This window comes from Drosophila elegans, unplaced genomic scaffold, assembly GCF_018152505.1.
Source record: "Drosophila elegans isolate 14027-0461.03 unplaced genomic scaffold, ASM1815250v1 contig_814, whole genome shotgun sequence".
In the NCBI taxonomy this organism is placed as follows: Eukaryota; Metazoa; Arthropoda; class Insecta; order Diptera; family Drosophilidae; genus Drosophila; species Drosophila elegans.
The window spans coordinates 7,035,115-7,055,204 of NW_024546167.1; the positions used below are offsets into that span (position 1 = coordinate 7,035,115).

The window sequence follows — 20,090 nt, forward strand, 5'->3', positions numbered from 1 at the left end:
CGGTAAATTGGCTGAGCACAAAGGCAACCGCGAGAAGTCCTTTTAATCCTTTTTGCTGTACAAACTAACGACAGCGAAGTTGCCACTCAAAAGGTGAAAAACCGAGGGAAAACATTGCCAGGATGTGAACGGACACAGTGTCCTGCTGCGAACGGCACGCATTGCAAAGGGAGGATGAAGATAAGTAGCAGCTGCGCCTGCGCCAAGGATACAATTCGAAAATCGAAAGTGACCAGGGAAAAAGGGGTCGAAAAATGCGGTCGGCAGTACAAATTGAAATGCCAAAATCATTTCCATCGGCCGGCTTTATAATTACAAAACCAACAAATGCGATTAACTGGACTATAGAGTCGGACTGTAAAATTCCAGGGGGTTCAGTTTTGAGTAGTAAATTCACGCCTCGCTACACAAAAGCGCTGTAAATTATATTGTTAGACGAACTGACCACCGTCCAGTTCCGTTTCGGTGTCCGTGAAATTGCCAAATTCCCATAATTGCAGCTCCTGAAACAATGGACAAAATTTACAGCACAAAACAGATCGGACAGGACGAATGACGGAACCCTCGTCAGGTAGGAGGGGTGGTAAATTTTATTAGTTTGCTGTCATATGCTCATCGACTGTTTGTTTAGGATGCTGGATGAGCGGAGCAACAGTAACGGGAACGGAAACACGCACAGGACATGACAGGACATAATCATAAATATGGCAACTAAATTATGAAATGGGTCTGCCGCTCCCCCTCTTTATTCCCCGCGAGGCTTATTCGTCACGCTTGCCCAACTCTAAGTATTGATGTTTTAGAAAATAATGAAAGGTACTCACCAAATATTTTTAGGTTCCACAACTAAGTGAATTACTACTTCTTTTGTTAGCCTTAATAATTATAGAAACGATCGATTAACAATATATTTGAACAGTAGTAAAGCACTGCTTGCTGAATTCTGCACTGCTTTGAACTAGCGCCTCATTTATTTAGTGTGTGATTTACAAACTATTGAGTCAGGGAGCCAACACCACCTAGCGATAAGTAAAGTAACTTGAACTTCATGTAAAAAACATGTATACGCTATGTAGAATGTGTGAATAACATGTATAAAAATACACTGCCGCCATCTGTTAAAATAACTGACACTACTGGCAGCCCCAAATCCTGTCTGTGACATCTGGCAGCGCCACGACCAACGGTCACAATTAATTTAAAATAAATTTTGCACGAAAATATTTGTAAATCATTGCAGGAGCTATATTAGCAGTAATGGAGACATTTTCAACCCTATAAAGATGTGATAAACTGTATTAAATTAATTTCAATTAAATAAAAACCTAGTTAGCTTTGGAAAAAAAGTAATCCAAAGCAAAACAACTGAAAAACTATAAAACAAATGTCATTTTATGAATTTGCAGTTCCTTTTCTATAAACACTGACGTGTTGAAACATTTGCGCTGATTAGAAGTATGTTCAGTGATAAGCATGGGTGTTTCCAAAATATTAGTCATGTTTTAAAAAAAATTCTTATACACTTAATTTGTTATTCAAAGTTCTTTTTATCTTTTATGTAGAAATGTAGCTCGTCAGCATTAAACTAAAAACATGCCATACAGTCATTTCCACTTATGTTAAAAAATTAATAAAATCAAGCATACCATTATATTAATGGTATCTCCTAAAACTATAAGTGCCACAGTTTCCGAAATTATTTTCGATTTTTCTAAAAAGACAACTTTTTAAATAAAACTCTTTAAAAATGTACATTGTTTTCTCGTTTATTTGTTAGTTCTCAAGGGCTTCTCCATTTCTGGGGATACTTGGGGAGTACATACGTGTATACACAAACAATTCCAAGCAAAACGAACTTACACAATATACATTCTAGAGGGTCCCGTAAACAATGTTCTACGTGTTCATCAACTACGAATAATGAAACTAAGGTCGAATCTGTGGCAGATCATCTGAGTTGTTCGAATAGATTGGGTGGGGTTGGGTTCTGGATCGGGATTCGAATATGGATCGTCTTAGTTAAGTGCGTGCGTCTAATATTACCTTCTATATATATGATCTTTAGTGAGTATATTTATTTCGTGTTCGATTGTGTGTGGCTTTTGTGATATTTTCGTTTGCGATATCTTAGTTAATTTGATTGCATTTCTGTATTGTTTTATCGTTTACGGTTTCATACGACAATGTTTAACTCTTATGGGGTAAAATTTATGTTTCCGTTGCGATATTGAAGTGCTGGCTAATGTGGTATTTCTGAACAAAGGAAACAGAATAAACAATTCGTAACTCGTTCGTTATATCTTGTATACTTCCAACTATGCCTTGGATTCTCCATTAAATTTCATTCAATGGGTAAACTGTCTTTGGCTTTGTTTGCTCCTTTATTATATTTGTTGGTTTTGTTTCCCTAAAATATATTTTTTATAATTCATATTTAAAACACGCCCCACATTGGGAGCTTAAAACGATTTTAGGCTACAGTAAAACATTTTCAATGCGCCAAGCTGCGAAGCTTTTAAGTCTTAACTATTCAGTAAACTACCAGTAAAGTGTATATTTCCGTATAATTTGAAAACGGTTTCCCTTTTATTTTGTTAAAAAAAAACCAACTAATCAGCAGGATGGTTTTTTTTTTTGTGTTGTTTTGTGGCTTAGTAGTCTAGAGATTAGCTTCAGTGAAGAATATTCTAGTTAATTTCGAATTGCTGTAAAAGCAACCGGCTAAAGTTCAATATAAAGAGAAAAATATTATTGTTACCAGAAGAAAGCTTTGAGTGTGGATTTAGCAAAGGCGGGAGCAGCCCAATTAAATGTTTCTCAGTGAGTGGGTGTATGTGTTTGTGTCGAACCAAGGTTATAATTGCCTTACCTTAACCAACACTTGCAGTGGGGAAAGGGTCCAAAAGAGTATTTTAGTGAGATTCTGTTGTTTAACTTAGAAAGCATAAATTGAGAAGTCCAAAACGGAATCCAGAATTTTATACGTTTAATTTGATTGTATGTGTTGTAGCACTTATTGATTTGTATCTATTGAAAAACTGAAACTACTTTTATTTTGAATAGTTAAAAGTTACCTATCCTTAAAAAGCATAATTCGGTAAGTCATTACGAAAACTTTAGAATCAATTCGTTTATTTTGTTGTTGTTATTTTTAACAAACATTAATGACTACAGGCATTTCCCTAATTTTGGGCATTAAGCATTTGAATCACTTCCCTTGAAAAAAACTCTTTTGTTACACCTTCCCCACTTAACCATCTCATACCTAGCCTAGTAGTTCTATAACTCTATGGTTCCCCGTTCGATTTCTGTTCTATTTGGTTTCTTTATCACATGCTTTGCATTTCGGCTGCTCAAAACGTGTCTGTGCGTGTATATAGTATATTTAGTGTGATCAGGATCAGGATCAGAGTCCGCCTTAGAGCTTGCCGAGGTCGGGTTGCTCCGGATCGGTTGGACTGATCGGGGACATTTCCACACTGTCCAACAGTGGTGTCTTCTCCTCGCTGCAAGTGCTGCCCGGGGCATCGTCCATGTCCATGACGAAAATCCTCGAGAGATCGGCCCCACTTAGGGTCAATCTCGAGGGGGACTCGTCCATTGAACTGGTGGCACTGCTGCTGTTGCTGTTGCTTCCACTGCTGGTGGTGCTCTTTTGGGTGACTATTGGGCTACTGCCAATAGTGGTGCTCGGGATGGCGATGCTCTGGTCGAGGGACTTGGAGGGCGTGCGATAGCTGGCAGTTGCTGAGTTGGTGGTGGCCACTAAATTCGATTGGCTGGACTGAGCGGACAGCGAGGTGGTCTTAATATTGGTCGTCTTCAGGTGGCCGCCAATGGAGCAGCTGCTGCTCCACCTGCCACCGGCCTGATAGTGCTTCTGGTGGTGCTGGTGCTGGTGCTGTTGCTGTTGCTGAAGCTGGTGCTCCTTCTGATTGTAATGCCGTAACCCTGCGTTACCCTGCGATGATACCGTTGGATTATTGTCATCGTTGAAGCTCATCTCGTCCTCGCTGTGCGTGTTATTAATGGCCGTCTGCTTGAGTCGCACCAAATGTCGCTCCGAGTACGATTTCCGAGCGTCCATAACTCTCAGATAATCGGAGGACTCGCCCAAGTCCTCGCTCTTCGAGCTGCAGTATCTGGCTGAGTTTCGCGAGCCACTGCCATTGCCGCAGAAACTGGTGGTGACACTCAGCATTTGCTGGCTTCCGCTGAGCGATCTCCGGCTGGCCTGGGAACTGCTCCTGCTCTCGTACTGATGGTCCCTTAAAGAGCATGGCGAAATCCTGGGCGAAGGATTATTCTCCATCAGGGAGTCGTTGCTCTTGGCGATTCTGTTCTTGCGATAGAACTTGCTGTCCCGCCAGAGGGTCTGCCTTCCGGTTCGCTGCATCTCAATGCAATTACCCCCCGGCTGACTGGGGGGCGTTTGGCTGGTGGGCGTGGCCGTGGGCGAGTCCTGACCTTGGCCTTTGCTAATGCGAAAGGAGGCGTGCGTAAGCTTCTTGTACTTCTCGCTCTGCATATTGACGCGATTGTCCGAGTGGGTGCGATCTGCCATCGGCAGAAAGGCATTATCGATCCGACGCTCCTCCTCCAAGGAGCGAAAGGCCAGCCGATTCACGTGCTTCAGGTGCTGCTTATCGGAGGTCCTCTTTGGGGACATGTCCTCGAAGGAGCTCACCTGGAAGGGAAACTAATTAAGCTTTCATTCACATCGCAAGAAAAATTGTAAGGATTGTAAATGTTAATGCTTAGAAGAAAATTTAAATGGTGAAATTTAAAAGACAATGTGACATTTCAAATGTGTTACCTCTTAAATTTTCTTTAAGCAATAAAATAAACTATTAAATTAGGTAACAAAATAATATAGGTTTAATAAAATCGAATATGCAAAACAGTGGAAATTGGGTCATCTGGGTAATTTTAACTATTTGGTTGAAGTCAATGTTACTACAATAATTTGATTATTTACAATGAATCTAAAGAGACGAATTTTGTTGTTTGAAATGTATTTTTAAGTACTCACTAATTCGATAATTAAAATGGTCATCTGGCGTTACCTTTTTTTGTTTTTAATTTAGTTAATATTTATTTAATTAGACATGTTTTTGTTCTTCCGTCCGCAGTAAGTCCACAGAAGTCAGTGCTTTAAATTTCGTTGGATATGACCTTTTTAGTTCCCAAGATGAAGATTTGTAAAAGTCTTCCACTTCCACCCCTTACCCCTATTATTAATTCTTAGGATTGTCAGAGTAGATATCTCGAAAACGGCCTATTTGCAAACGATATTAAAATATACTCACCCTGTACTTTTGTGAGAACACCTCTATCATCCCCGACCGCTTGGAGGGCGATGTGGTGTAGATGGAGTTCTGATCGTTGACCAGGATCTTGGGCGGATCGAACTGTTGCTGCTGGGGATGTCCCTGACCCTGTCCCTGCCCGTGACCCTGCGCCTGACCTTGACCCGTATTGCTGGTGGAGGCCAGCGAAGAACTGCTCGAACTACTGGTGGCTGTGACCAAAATCTTCGGTGAGAGCGAAACGGGAAACTGCTGGGGACGTATGTTTCCGAAGGATCCGCAATTCGAGCCAGAGGAAGTGGAACCCGTTCCCGACATGGCATCATCGATGTGCAGGAAATTATTGGGCGAGCTCTCGCGACAGGGCGAGGATATAGCTGAGTCCTGGGAGACCATGCTCCTGGGGATGGTGGCCAGTTCCAGGCAGGTTTCATTGCCGCCCGTGGTGGTGGCTATAATGACGTCCTCCACGCCCTCGTCGATGGGCGACGAAATGGACTGGAAGCTGCTCAAGCGAATGCTGGACGAACCGATGGAAAGGTCGTTGTCGGTCAGAGATCCAAAGGCCGAGTCCTGGGAGGGATTGCTGCGGCCGTACTTGAGGCACTTGAGGGAGTACTCCAGACGCCTGCTCTTCGAGTTCTTGTAGTTGCACATATCGGCAGTGAGTTGATGGTTGAAGGACGCCCCAGCAGCCGATGAGTTGCAGCCTGGAGCATACAGCCTTTGAGCCGCTCCCGACGAGCCGCTGGCCTCCTCTTCGGGCTCGAATTCCTGCTCCTCATCCGCCTCCTGCCCCTCATAGACATCGGCACCGGCTCCCTCGGCCAGCAGGACATCCAGGTTGCTCTGGCTACTGGTACTACACCGAATTGTCGGCGGCTGGGGATCCTGACCCCCCGACGACTCCTGGCCATTATCGTCGGAGTAGAGGGCCGCAGGGTCACAGTAGTGGATGGGCGACTCCGAGGCATACGAGTGGACATACGAGTGGGCGGAGTGCCATTGCTGCAGGCGGAGCAAGTGCTGACGATGGCAGCTCCCACCGACGACAATCTCCTCGAGGAGACCCTCCTCCGAATCGCTTGATATGTCAAATGAGTCCATTGTTCGGCTGATACTGTGTGGGTCGGTAGGTAGGTGGTTAAGGGGTCAAAGGGGAAAAAGGGGAAAAAGATGAAAGAGGTGAAAAAAGGGCAGAGAATAACAATCAGAGTTTTCAGAATTTTCGATTCCGATCCGGCAGAGCTACCGGCGGCACCTGATTCGATTTTCTTTTGTGTTCGGATATGCAGAAAAGCCATGGCATGTCATTGTATGCGATGAATGCACTGATGGGTCTTTGTGAGTATGTCTATGAAAGTGGGCTGCACTAGAAGCGTCGATACGTGCGTATTTTCAATCAAGCTTAAGTCGGCAGCTTTGCTTTCAAGCTCCTCCACAAACTCAATTAGTGACCCCAAAAATGATTGGTATGCTGATATATAACAAAGTTTCTAGGATATGACATGGATATCTCAAAGTGTGGTCAATTCAATTAGAAAGCAAATATATTGTATACAAGTTTGTCTTTAACTAGCTTGCTAAACTAAAGTATTTTCTTACTATGCTAGATTTACAAAGTTATATTTGGCACTAAGAATTTATTGCATTTAAAATATTAGTCCTAGCTTAAATGGCCTTGTAAGGAGGCGAGACGACTTTTGGACTACATAAAACAAAGAGGTTTTATCAATGCCCAGAAAATACATCGAATTATAGAACTAATAACTAATGTCTTGGAAAATAAGATAGAATTGCACATTTTAATCTTAATCTGCGTACTGAGATTATTTTGTTCTCGAAGCGAACCAAATATCTTCCCTTTACTAAAAATACTACAGCATGCAATCAACAGAACAAAAACAGGAAACTTTTTAATTACAAGCTCAATAAATGGGATTTATTGAAAATGGTTAGGCAAATAGCTTACAGCAAGGAAAACATTCAAAATGAATTATGCAAACCGGCAAATATAAAAACAATAGTAAACAGAAAGACATTGGATAATGTGGTTTGCACTTGTTAAATAAATAAATACATGTTCTATGTACTCTGTCGACCCTCCTCCGATGCAGGTTACAATTTGTGGTGCGGAGTGGATTGCTTGCTGGGTGGTGCAACATGGGCTGCGTGGCTTCTCGTGGTGGTTGGAGCATACAAAAATTTTGCCACTTACCACTTTTAGCTACAACAAACATAGTTACATTTTTTTGCAGCACTTAGTTTCATTTTCCGTCTGGTATAAAAATTGTAATTTTCGTACAAAAAAATGATGTTGCTTGCTTTCTCGGTTTATTTATATTGGTTTTATTTAATTTTATTCAGGTATTCTTTTGGGATTTATTTCACACGATATTCGTTTTGTAAAATTTAATTGTGAGATATTTCTTTTGTGAGTTGTTCATTGTTGGTTTTTGGGGTTCGGGTTCAGGTTCGGATTTCTTTGGTTTGGTTTAGTTTGGTTTGGTTCGGTTCGGTTTGGTTTGGTTTTGGATTCGGTTTAGTACATACGAAAGACTTCATAGGGCGCAGGCAGAACACTGATGTTGTTGTAGTTGTTGTTGTTGGTATTTGTTAGTCGAACGGGTTATGTAAATAAACAAATGCAGAAATGCAAGAGTTTGTAAATCAAAAACAAAACACACACATAGGTAATGTAAACAAAAATGAACGTTGATAGACATTCAAGAGCGGATCGGTATGTGTGTAGTAGATGATGGGTTTGGTGTAGCGGCAACTGTAACGGGAACTGCAACGGTAACGGTTTTCTGGGCGCTTTCGCAACACTAAGATAGATAGACACACACACACACAACAAAGTTGAGTAGTAGTAGAGTAGTAGTAGGCGGTAGGAGAGAAAGAGAGAGTAAAACATTGCATACGGAAAAAATACTTTAGTTGAAAAAATCCTCCACTACATATATTGTTAATTGTTATGAAAGTAAAACATGCGTTTGATTATTTAATTATATAATTTTTTTTATTAAAGGCAGCAGAGTAAATTTACACGGGGTCAGAGATGCTTAAATATACATGAGGCAACAAATGAGCACTTTTTTCCTGTATTTATTGTTTTGGGACTTTTTCTCTTGCTAGTTCGCTGGTTGCCCTCGTTTTTACCACTCAATTATACTCCTGTCTTGTATGCATAATTTAAAATTCTGCCTACGGTTTTTTGTTGGTAGATGGGTCAGGCGGCGTCAGTCCAGGACATTATCATAATTACCTTTAGGCACGCACTGGCACACGCACATCGTCAAGCCTATGGCAACATGTTCACAGTGTTAGTTTTTCTCGCCTTTTCTCGTTTCTTTTTGCCTAACATCTCCGCCGATGTGTGTGTGCTTTTCTCTTTATTAGCCCGAAATGCGAGTGCACACCACCTGGATTAGCAGGTTCGTGCGAAGATTTATTTGGCGCCCAGCACGGGCCCTTCCATTTAGTCTACGAGATTTCCACTTCCTTATGTATGTTTTGGTTTAAAAGGTTTCCTCTAAGTATGCACAGGTGGGTTTAACTCTAAGCAATTTTAGTTAATAAAACGAAATTAAAAAATTGATTTAAGGTTCTCCTGTTTGTTATTCGTCAAATAGCCAACTTAAAGTCCGTGTATTTTACGATACTAGTTTTAAGTTAAGTTTTAAGTCTATGAAAATCAAATGAAAAATAATAAACGGTCAAATTTGCTGTTCTATTAATATTATTAAGTTTGTAAGGACGTAGGACTCTAAAAGTCCCTCAAAATATTAATTTAAATTACTTAACAAAAAACTAAGGGCGCTAAATGATTAACATTTTAAAGCATTAGTAATTTGTAGAATTACTAAGCAAAATAAGTAGATTTTTTGTTTAACAAACTAAGATAAACTATATTTTGCCTACAAAATCATCACTAGTTAAAACGCACTGTTTTCTTTTTTAAACCTAGAAAAACATAATCCTACACTGAGTTGTTAAATTTTTGATGAGCATACAAGACTTGTTTTTCCTCTCACACCGAAAAACATGACGATGAGCAGTGTATGAGTCAGTGTGTGTGGTGAGGGATATATGTGAGATATGCCAGTGACTGACAAGGTAAAAATTTGCACAATTTGCATCTAGGTGGAAACAAAAGCAACCTCTGTTGGAGCAAACACTCACCCAGTGCGTCGATCGTGCGGCGTCGAAGGGGGCGTGCAGGGCGAGTTGGCCTCACTCAGGGAATGACCCAGGGAGGCGCATTGGCGCTTCTTCACCGCTTGCAGTAGGTTCAGGGTGGACCTGCTGAGGCTCGGCTTAATTGTCTGCAAATAAACAGTGCTATAGTTGGGAAATACATAATAAAGGCTATTTCTCAATGTACTTACACTGAAACAGGGACCGCGCAGCTCGCGCAAATCGATGCTGCGAAATAGATCGCAAAGGACTAGGTCCTCAACGGAGGGGCAGACACCGCTAGGCGGCTCAAAGATTAGACCCAATATTTCCAGAATCTGTAAAGAAGATGAAACAATCTAAGTAAAATCATTCGTGGCTTCTTATCCGAAGTTTTCTGTCAATTTGTAACACTAGGATGTTAGCAAATAAACTATACATTACTTTTTTTCTTGTCTGAAAAAAATAAAAACAAAATAATAAAGTAAAAATGATAATACCAGATAAAGATAAATAGAATAATATAATTTTGTAGTACTTGCGAGGCTCACTCTGTTCTGGTGCTAAGCCATTTTCTTATTTACTAACCTGGCCAATTTGTGGGTAGTGCTGCAGCTCCATCTCGAGCACCCGAATGGACGGCTTGGGGGTGGTCAGCTCCTGACCCGTGCACATCTCGTACAGCAGGTGACCGAAGCAGACGATGTCCACGTTCTCGATCTCGGTGACCGAGCGGGACCACATGACGGCATTAATGCGCGAACTGAGGCCCAAAAGGCCGTTCTCCAGGCCCGATAACCTGATGTGGACGGAAAAACAAAAAAAAAATAGGAATAAATCTCACAGAAAATGCATAATTAAATGGCGGATCCTTTCTCCACTCCATCCTTTTGCTTTTCGGTCTTAATTATGCAACACATTCGATGGCGGCTCTGCCATATATATTGATGGCCAACACGTGGCTATGGCGGCCACAAAGTGTCTACTTTTATGGATTTATGTGCGAGCGAGAGGGGCTTGGTATCATCTGCCATCTCTGTCGCCACTTGCGATGTGCCTTTATGACAAAGAGCGTATGTCAGACCTGATATGACAATATTATGGTACTACACGGTGTTGTATATTGCGGATTGGCTGGGGCTTTCGGTTCGAGGGTCCTGCCAAGGATTCTCAGTGTTCATTAGAGCGGAATATTGCTGACTAGTTGATAAAGGTATCCCAAATTGGCTGACAATAGCCGTTCTGAACATGCTAGTTGCCGTCACAGTTTACTTTTACTGGTTTTGTCTGTCATATAGCTATCTTTATTGTTTTATGCATGTTGTTATAAGTTCTCAGAATCAGAAAATGATCAAAATCAGGTCAGACTAATATGACGGTTCTAGGAAACGAATTTATAGTGGTATAAATTTCTTACGAAGAGTATTTACCTAATCAAAGGTGTAGTTATGACAGTAACGTTTGTGAAATTAAAGTCCTTCGCATTAAAATAATTAACCACACAGTTATGGGTAACTAAATCGTGAGAATTTTATATACTATTTAAGCTTGCTGATTTGTATTAGTAGATTTAGTTCCTATTTAACTTTAATTAAGGAATTGATTGTTGAATAAATCCTGTCTAATTGCATCATGTTTTTATAGCTGTGACTAAACTTTGGTAGCCGTCTGCATTTTCTACATCTTGCCTTGATAACTATTGCAAGCAGTTTGAGATTCTTGTCTTAATTCTGTTTGAGCAAGTATTTTCCTTTCCCCTCTGTCAATCAGCTTAACAGCTTACTAATTTCTATTTTCCCCTTGTCCTGCTCACTGGTCTATTGCAATCCTGCGATCGATGACTGTACATATATATATATACATATAAGCAATTTATATGAAAATCAGCTTTTTCAATGCCCTCCTGTGCACAGCGATGCCCTGGCGACGATGGCAACTAAATTGGGTCATGCACTTGGCGGAAACTTGAACAGGAAAAAATTCGCACCTTAATCGACTTTCACCTATGGGAACTTCTCGTATGCACACGCCACGCCCCCTTTTGCCCTTTTTCCCGAGTTGAGTTTTTGTGCCGACCATTTATTTTTAAAATGGCAAAAAGCTAAAGCTTTATTTTTGTTACACCTATTCGATGTTTGCCAGTGGGTGGGTGGCGAAGGGAGGTGTTTTACGCGTTGTCGCACAGCAGTTACATGGATCACAGAGAGGGGTGCCGAGGGAGGGGGGGTTTCGAAACAGGGACATGCATTTAAAGTGCCCTGAAATGGCCAACGGTTCTGTGGAATTGCTTTTAATTTGCCATTTAGGCTTCTATTTCGGTGAATTTTGCATGACTGGACCTTCCGGCGGGACAGTTCGATATCAAATGTTTCGGCCATTATTAAATTAGTTCACAGTTGAGTGGATCCCAATGGACGACGGCACGATAAACTCACCTGGCGGCTCCATTCTGCAGGATGACATTGCCGCTGTGCAGGTGACCGTGAAGCGGAAAGCCGCGCTCCTTCAGGAAGAGCAGTGCCTCCAGGATCTGTCGCCCCAGGCGCTGCACCTGGCTGACCGGCAATCCATTTGGCTTACGCGTGTACTTCCTGGCCCACGGCTCGTTCCACTGTGCCTGAAGGGGGAAATAGATTTCAATTACTTTTAGACGACTTAAAAACACTCCGAATTATAAGGCTCGCAGGGCCAATTGTTTGTTTAAATAACGGATATTTTAGTAAACAAATCCTATCTTATTCTAAGTAAATATTTTATATATAACAAATTAAAAGAAGCCTTTTAATAATAAATTTTCGATATAGCAATTGACTGTTCTTCTCAGTAAAATGTTATTTAATTTAAACTTAAACATTTTTTGTTAAGAAGCCAACAATTGCCCCTAAATAATGATTGTAAATAATATTGAAATTACTAATTAAATTAAATATGTTAGTTCACAAATCAATTAACATAACTCTTCATTAAAAATATTTCTTGGTATAGACATTGCTTTTCCTCCTAAATTAAAAAATTCCCATTTTGTAACTATGTGTAAATTGTAAATAAAAATTAAATGAACAATAAATATGAAACAATAAAATCAATTGGAAAGTGTTTAGACTTCTGAATCATTCGTGTTACTCACCTTATATATGAGATCTTTGAGACTGCCCCGCGAGTTAAAGGGCGTCACCAGACAGGCGTAGTTATACGAACTGCTTTGCAAGAATCCCAGATCCAGAACGGGATATATGTACGGATGATGCAGCGAGCCCAGGAGCTCCATGAGTATTTCCCTGGCACTTTCGTTGGGCGGGAGATCCTCGAAGGCCACGCAATCGGGAGGCAGAGGTAGCAAAGTCATCAGACGATCGGTGCGGACCTTAAGTGGAGTAAGGAAAAATACTCTTCGCTGGGAAATACAAATTTATTTAGTGGCATCGCACTTACCGAAGCATCTGTGACCAGAAACCAGTTCTTGCCATGCCTCGAACCGATCTCATCCAGGTGGGCGATTACTTCGTAGCGCCCATTGGCACTCTGAATCCATTCCTGAGTGGCATTCAGGGCCTTTTCCCTCTGGGCCCGCTCCCTGGGACTTCGCTCAACGATCCCATTGCCACTGTCCAAGGCGGAGTACTGATACTTGATATTGGGCCTGAAAAATGTCAAACCCATTTAAGATCTCAAGCTCTACGATTTCCACAGATAAAACATTATTAGAGAGCATACGTTGTTGAAGGTTTGCTAACTAAGGAAACTTGTTTGTATAGTACAACTAAAACTATAACTATTAATGCTATGACTATCTAGAAAATGTCTTGACATTCATCACACCACATTCATTTTGGGCAGGTTTTATTTACAACGTCCAGCAGGATTGTGCATTTAGCATAAATTTCCCACAATTTGCTTAAGCGACTGCACGTGGACAACAGCAAACATATTTATTGTTGGTTCTGCCTTGTTGAATAATTTATTTACAGAGATTTATTTGCTTATTCACCTGACGGTATGCGGGTAGGAATCTAAGGACAATCTGAACTTTACATTCCAGTGGCTTATGACTGATGAGATATTTTAGTGAATTTCAAATGACTTATGAATGGTTATATAAGTATTACATTCACATTAATACACTGAAAAGAATAGCATTACAAATACAATTTCTTGCTAGAACAGCTGTAAAATCCTTGGATCGAATGCATTCTATAGTCAATTCTAAGCAATATTGGCAAAGGAATTAGTAGTCAAAAGTTACGCTTTGACCCCTAATCAAATATAAATTCTGAACTCCTTTTTTTTGCTGGCATAAGTGTTTCTTTGTTTCATTGCTATTTGGATCGCAGTCAAGTTTTTACATGGACTAGGTGTTACAAATAAATTAAGGTTTGGCGGTTTCTATGATATTTTTCTTTATAACCGTTTATTAATGTTTTATATCTCTTTCTACACGGTTTTATATTTTCACAGAATGAAGTATGAACTAACTTTTCAAACTAAATACTGTTCATCCTCATCTCTTCACAAGCAAAGCTCTTATTTAACTGACCAAAAATCAGAACCATAGAGACCCTCAAAAAACCATCGACATCCACAGGTCACACGACAATTGCTGTTGAAATTTTAGCCGAAAAAAAAGGTTGGCACAAAATAATTTGCACAGCACAAAATTTTTTTGTTGACAAGGTCCGAAAGGTGCCGCAGGACGAAGGATTTGCAACTCAATGAGGACGGAAAACAAAAGAATGGGCCAGAGGAAGAGGAAGTAACTGCCTGCACAATGGCGCAGCGGAAACGGAAGCAAGAGTTTATCATTTCGTTTCTTTTCGTTCCGTACGTTTTTTTTTTGAGAAACATTTTATTATTTTGTTTATTTGTTGCAAGTGAAGAGTTGTACAAAGAGAAGAGTGCAGAAAATCAACTGAAAATGGAAACGGTGTCAAACGAAATGAAAGAACGAAGAAAAGCTAAATAAACTGCACTCACTTGGAGGCTTAAACGAGAAAGACATGGTAAGAAGAGACAAAATAACAAAGGCAGAAACAGTAACAAAAAGTTGGCAAAAGAGGGAGAGGACTGGGCTCATAAACAAACACTTACGGGCCACTCAATCAAAACAGAGCGAAGGTTAAGCACATCCTCGGGTTAAGTTTAGCATGTGTTTGAAAATTTAATAAGGCACAAAACGAAAAAGAAGAGAAAGTGGAGAGTAAAGGAGAGCAGAGGGACATAGAAAGAGAGTGAAAGTGTGTTCGTGTGTGGCATAAAATGTTGGCCAAGAGGCTCCTTCCTTCCCTCCCCTTCCCATTCCCTTTCCCTTCCTCTCACCCCATTTAACTTTTATTGCGTCACAAGAACTTACAGAAACGGAATGAAAACACAGCCACACAGAAAGAAACGTACAAAAGTAATTTAAGTTTGGTTTAATGATTTATGGCAAATATTTTTAAGATTTATAATATGTAAAATCTATAACTCTTCAAGGAAATAAGCCTGAACCTAATTATCTTGACTTTACTATAAAGCAATACTTTTATTTTTGTAGTGTACTCTTGTGTGTGTTAGCTAGACCAGAACAACCAAAAGCTAGGAAAACTCTTTGCCCATTGCCTGTCTCTTTAGGCGCATGGCTTGCGCTTTTGGCCAACGGTGCGTATGAGAAATATTTTTCATTTCCCTGCTGTTCAAGACCTTGACTCCGATTGTAGCTGTATTGGGTTTTTGCAACCTACTAACTGTGTTTGCCGGCGTGTGTTTCCCTGTTTGTTTGTTGACTTAAGCACATTTTTGTTGCAAAGCGAAGAGGTGACTTTCCTATGTTTATCCTATTGGTGATATTGCAGCTTAAATATTTGTTAAAGACTCGACGCACTTGTTGTTTGTCAACTCTGGAAAGTGAGCGGAAACGGAAGGAAAATTGGTAAGAAATATCGAGGAGAAGAAGATAGTAGAATTGAACTCTCGAAAAAAAATTTGGTTTTTCGGGACGACCAATTTATTTTCTCATAATATAGACCTTGAATAAAATTCAATCATCTTTTTATTTACGGGTACGTAACCAGTAAATAATTTGCTAATACGACCACAAAAAGAGCAAAGCCAATAACAGTAAATAAGAAACGTTAATTAAAATAAGCACCCTTTTATGCACCAGGTGAATGGCGTTTCCATCCCCTGCTGAAAATAAATAATAACATTGGCGACTGGTGAAAAGAAGCGAACCGAAGAGTTCAAGGGCCAAAGCTATCTGTCAGATGTATAGATATATACGTAGAGTCGAAAGATAGCAAAGCTGTTCAAAAATGTTCGGATACTGCGTGTAATTAACGTGTTCGTGTGTGAAATTTGTATTGCATACTTTGCGGCACTCACACATGCATATTCACCTGCTTCGTTAGGGGCACACACAGATACACACAGATACACACCCACTTTTCATTGACGTACACTTACACACACGAACAGCTGCTCACGCTCGCTTGCACATTCATCACACGGCTCAGCACGTAGACACACACACACACAATACATAGACGAATCAATTTTTCGCCCTTTTCGAGCAAACTTTTTCCGAGTTGATAATTTAATTTGCAATTTTTGTATGTGTGTGTGTGTGCGCCTGGGCATCTAATTTGAGGAATTTTCACCTCGCAAACTTTCACCTGCTATTGGAACAAAAGAAAAACCGGAGGGAGTAAAAGAAAATGCATTCTATCATCGCGTTTAATACTTTGACTTTGGCTCTGCCTTTGGCTTTTCATTTGAAATGAGAAAACTTTTCAAATAAAGTTGGGCGAAATATTTGGCAAGCGGGAAAAGAGTCTGTCTAATGTTAAGGGCAATATATATTTTTTTTAGATTTACAAAAATCATTGCCCACAAAGCTTTCAAGTTAATTATTTTTGTGGCCGCCGCTCTAGCCCTCTTGAAAACATTAGACTCTTCAGATGGTTTTTCTTTGGTATTACTTGTGTTATCTCTATGTATATACTTGTGCATGTGTGGTACATCAAAATAAACTTGAATAAAAAGAATTGCTCGGTGATTTTTTTCTACGTGTGGCAAACATTAAAAGCATTTCAGGTTTTATTTCTAGTCATTTTTGGCATGCAAAGTGCTGTAGAGCTGGAATAAAAGAAATCAAGTAAAATGTAAAAATAAACCGGCAAGCAAAAGAAAAAACTTGGCATTGAAATCTGTACACTAGTGTGAGGCTGATGCTGAATTTCAAGTATAAGTACAAGCGAAATACAAAATAGATTAGTTTAGTATAGAGTAGAGTAGTAAATGCAACCTTGTTGTCAGTACTGAATCTATGGTATCTCTACTTCCGGTTTCCGCTGGCATCGACTTGCTAAAGAAGAGCCTAGCTAGATTGTCTAACCTCGCGCTAACCAGCGGCGATTTCTCCGAGTGCTCGGATAGATCTGAGTTATCTTGCTCCGAGCTCGCCGACCGATTGCTGCAAATAGAAGGGTACACAATGGTGGTTGCGGTGGGAGTTTTTTGGTTCGTGGGTTTTTAGGCAAAAAGAAAGAATAATTAAAAAAAAACAAACAGCGATATGTGTGTGTGTTTTCTTCTCTTCTTGGACTGTCAAAGAAGCTTTACAGAATTGAAGTAAAATAAAAATGTAACGAACTAAATCATAACTCGAGGAACCTGTGCACTGTGCTAGATCTTGCTTAAGTGTGTGAGTGTCCTGTGCTCACACACCCGCACACACATTGCAAAAGTTCTATATACACACACATACGGGCGTATATATATATATATATTTAGATATATATATATATCCGATGGGGTACTCACCTACTATAGATCTGGCGGCGATTGGCAGCTGTCAGGGCCGAGACATCGAACTCGATCGCCGAGTTAGAGCGTTTCAGGCCGTTCGCCTTGTGCAGCTTCTTCATAATGTTCCTCACTTTCCTATCGCATTGGATATCCGTTTTTGGTTATCGGTTGAATTGACAAATTGAGACAAACATTGACAGTCATTGGCAGTTTGCAGTTAAAAGTATAGTCCGCTAAAGAACTCGATAAGCATTTGCTTTGCTTTGCATTATCCAATATATATAGGTTATTTAATGTAATCTTAAGACTAAGTAAAAACGATTTAATCAAGAGATAACAATACTATTATTTAAGAAATTTTAAAAATTTGGAACAAATAATTTAAAAATTATACATTTTCATTCGTTTTAAAAAAAGTGCCTAAATGCAATAATAATATGTCCCTTAAATTATTATTTTCAAATTCAAAACCAAAAGGGTAAGATGTGTTCGGTTCTTAGTAATTTTGTTTGACCATTTAATGAACTATTTTACCACTTTGTTGTATTCCTTGTACAAAGCTTTACAAGTACTTATCGCAACTCCCTAGTTTTGAGTTCCTCAACTTTCGGCACCACGGATAACTCACTTTTCGGGCACTGGTGGTCGGACGAAGGGATCGTGACCTGTGACGGCACTGTTCCGGCTATCGATCCGCTGCTGCTGGGCAGCCTTGTTGAACTTGAACATGGTGAAGGACTTTTTGGCACTGGCCACCTCACACACGCGAACGATGATCTTGCGGCTGCTCTTGAAGACCGTGTTCAGGGTCTTGTAGACCAGGATCGAGACGGATTTGGGGGCGTGGGGATTGTGGCCGGGTTGCTGCGTTAGGGGCGTGGGCAGAGATTGCTGAGGCTTCAGTTGATGCACTGGAGCATGCGGCGCGGTCGACGCCTGTGATTGTGATCGGGTGATGACTTTGCTTTCCCTCGCGAGATTATTCCGATCGCGCTGATCCCGCTGATTCCGGTGGCAGCTGATGATGAGCTCCGGCTCCGGATGCGGCGATGCCGGCTCGTTGACCTCGCTGCAAGTGTCCTGTGGTGTTTTCAAGTGTTTTTGTGGGGGAGTTTCGAACAAAAGTTGAGTGGCCACAGAGAAATGGAAAAAATATGCGGTAGAACGAATTAAAAATTGATTAATCCCAAAACGCGGACTGAGCACAGCAACGCAATGAAAAACGAGAACGGACAGAAGCGCTTCGTGAAAAGTAAAATGGGTAAATCATAAGATATTTAAGTTATTTCTATCACCCCGGCGGTTGCACTTGCTCAACAATCGTTCAAAGAGTGTAAAATAACTTGGGTATAATTATTGCTGTAAAAGACAATCACAAAAGCATTTTGATAACGAACTTTGCCAAGTCCTTTGTTTCTATTTTTTATGTGTTTCTGTGAAACGGAAGGAAAAGAATAACCAAATTAAGGATAAAACATGCTTTAGGGCATAGGCCAATTTATCAATTCAACTAAACTAATTTACAGCCAATTTGTATAAAAGCGTATTCTAATTTAAGGAAATTTGCATAAAAGAATTGCGTGTAACAAAGAAATAATTTAACAAAATTCAGCGTGTCTTGTTCATATTTAAGCAGCCAATTGATGTTTGGAAAATCATAGTTCGTTTGCTTGTGTAAAAGTTGTGGTTTGATTTTTAGCTTTGCTCTGGTGATTTGATTTGCTCTCAATTTGCTGGCTAATTTGCTTCGCTCGATAACTTGACTTGTTGAAAGCAATGAAAGCAAATTTACCTACCGACAGCGATCTCTTAGGCAAACTTCGCTACAGTCCAAAATTGCAAGACACCTAAATCCGGGGTTCGATGATTTCAGAAATTTAGTTTTCAATTCAATTCTTCAGTTTTGCAAGGGTAAATGGTGGAAAAACAATGGGGAAACCATTTGATGAAATGCGATGAGAACGAAATCAACTTGACCGCATTTAATTTCAATTTGCTGGCTTATATCCACATAATTTTATTGATATACCCTGCGTCAATTGGATAATAATTTAATTTTTCGGTTGCGTTTGGTGGTGCTTATTCGAGGTTTTATTGGATTTTACCGGTTTCTGTCGGTCGCAATCGGAAATTACTTAAATGGTTTTAGATTCAATAAATATTAATAATCACCTCAAAATGCGCATTAGAAATTAATTATTAATAAATATTACTCATATATAAAAGTATTATTCTCTCTTCGCCCTAAACTACCACAAATTTCTTGACATTTGTCCCAACGAAGTGGGTAAAATGCTCATTTTCTCAATTATAGCCTCACTGCTTTTTAAATTTCTGCGTTATTTTTGGTCACAGCAGCAATTAAATATTTGCCGTAGACACTATGAATTCGATTTTAATTTCAGATACCACAACCCTTCACTTAGTATTGTTGATGCAGTTGTTTTGTTAATTAAAAAGTACACGCCCCTTCAGCATGCAAAACTTTTGAAGTTATTTTACCGAAAGCAAATGCGTTGCAGTTCAACGAATGTCCTTCACACGCTGAAAAGAAAACCACAGCGGCCATAAAAGCGAGCTCTACTATGCCGGCAAAAGCGGCTGAACAATGGGAAGGACTTTAATAGACGCTTAAATAAATCATACGCCCCGTGTGTCGCGCTTTTTTTACCCTCAAGTGCTGCTTTCATGTGTGTGCGCTGCGTGACATTGAGCTCTGTATGGAACGTTTGAAGCAGCCTTATTTTTTGCACGTGTTTGCCGCACTTTACCGCCGCCCGAGGCCTATTTGTCTAATTGTCTAATTCTAATTTTAAAGTG

The 20,090-nt window shown here is 40.1% G+C and overlaps 1 protein-coding gene across 15 annotated transcripts in view; it reads right to left on the reverse strand.

Annotated features, from left to right (window-relative positions):
• Nucleotides 1-1,750: 1,750 nt before the first annotated feature.
• LOC108138176 (slowpoke-binding protein) overlaps nucleotides 1,751-20,090 on the reverse strand; it is a 38,542-nt gene continuing 20,202 nt past the window's right edge. For 4 of the 15 annotated variants that reach the window (XM_017260278.2, XM_017260276.2, XM_017260274.2 and 1 more), the window contains 9 exons: nucleotides 12,921-13,128; nucleotides 12,616-12,852; nucleotides 11,924-12,105; nucleotides 10,077-10,287; nucleotides 9,933-9,944; nucleotides 9,701-9,826; nucleotides 9,495-9,637; nucleotides 5,310-6,429; nucleotides 1,751-4,699 (listed from right to left, as the gene is read on the reverse strand). In XM_017260278.2, coding sequence (XP_017115767.1) covers nucleotides 3,419-4,699; nucleotides 5,310-6,429; nucleotides 9,495-9,637; nucleotides 9,701-9,826; nucleotides 9,933-9,944; nucleotides 10,077-10,287; nucleotides 11,924-12,105; nucleotides 12,616-12,852; nucleotides 12,921-13,128 — 3,520 coding nt within the window. In that variant the 3' untranslated portion in view covers nucleotides 1,751-3,418. The other 11 variants (XM_017260269.2, XM_017260271.2, XM_017260272.2 and 8 more) reach the window with 11 other exon arrangements.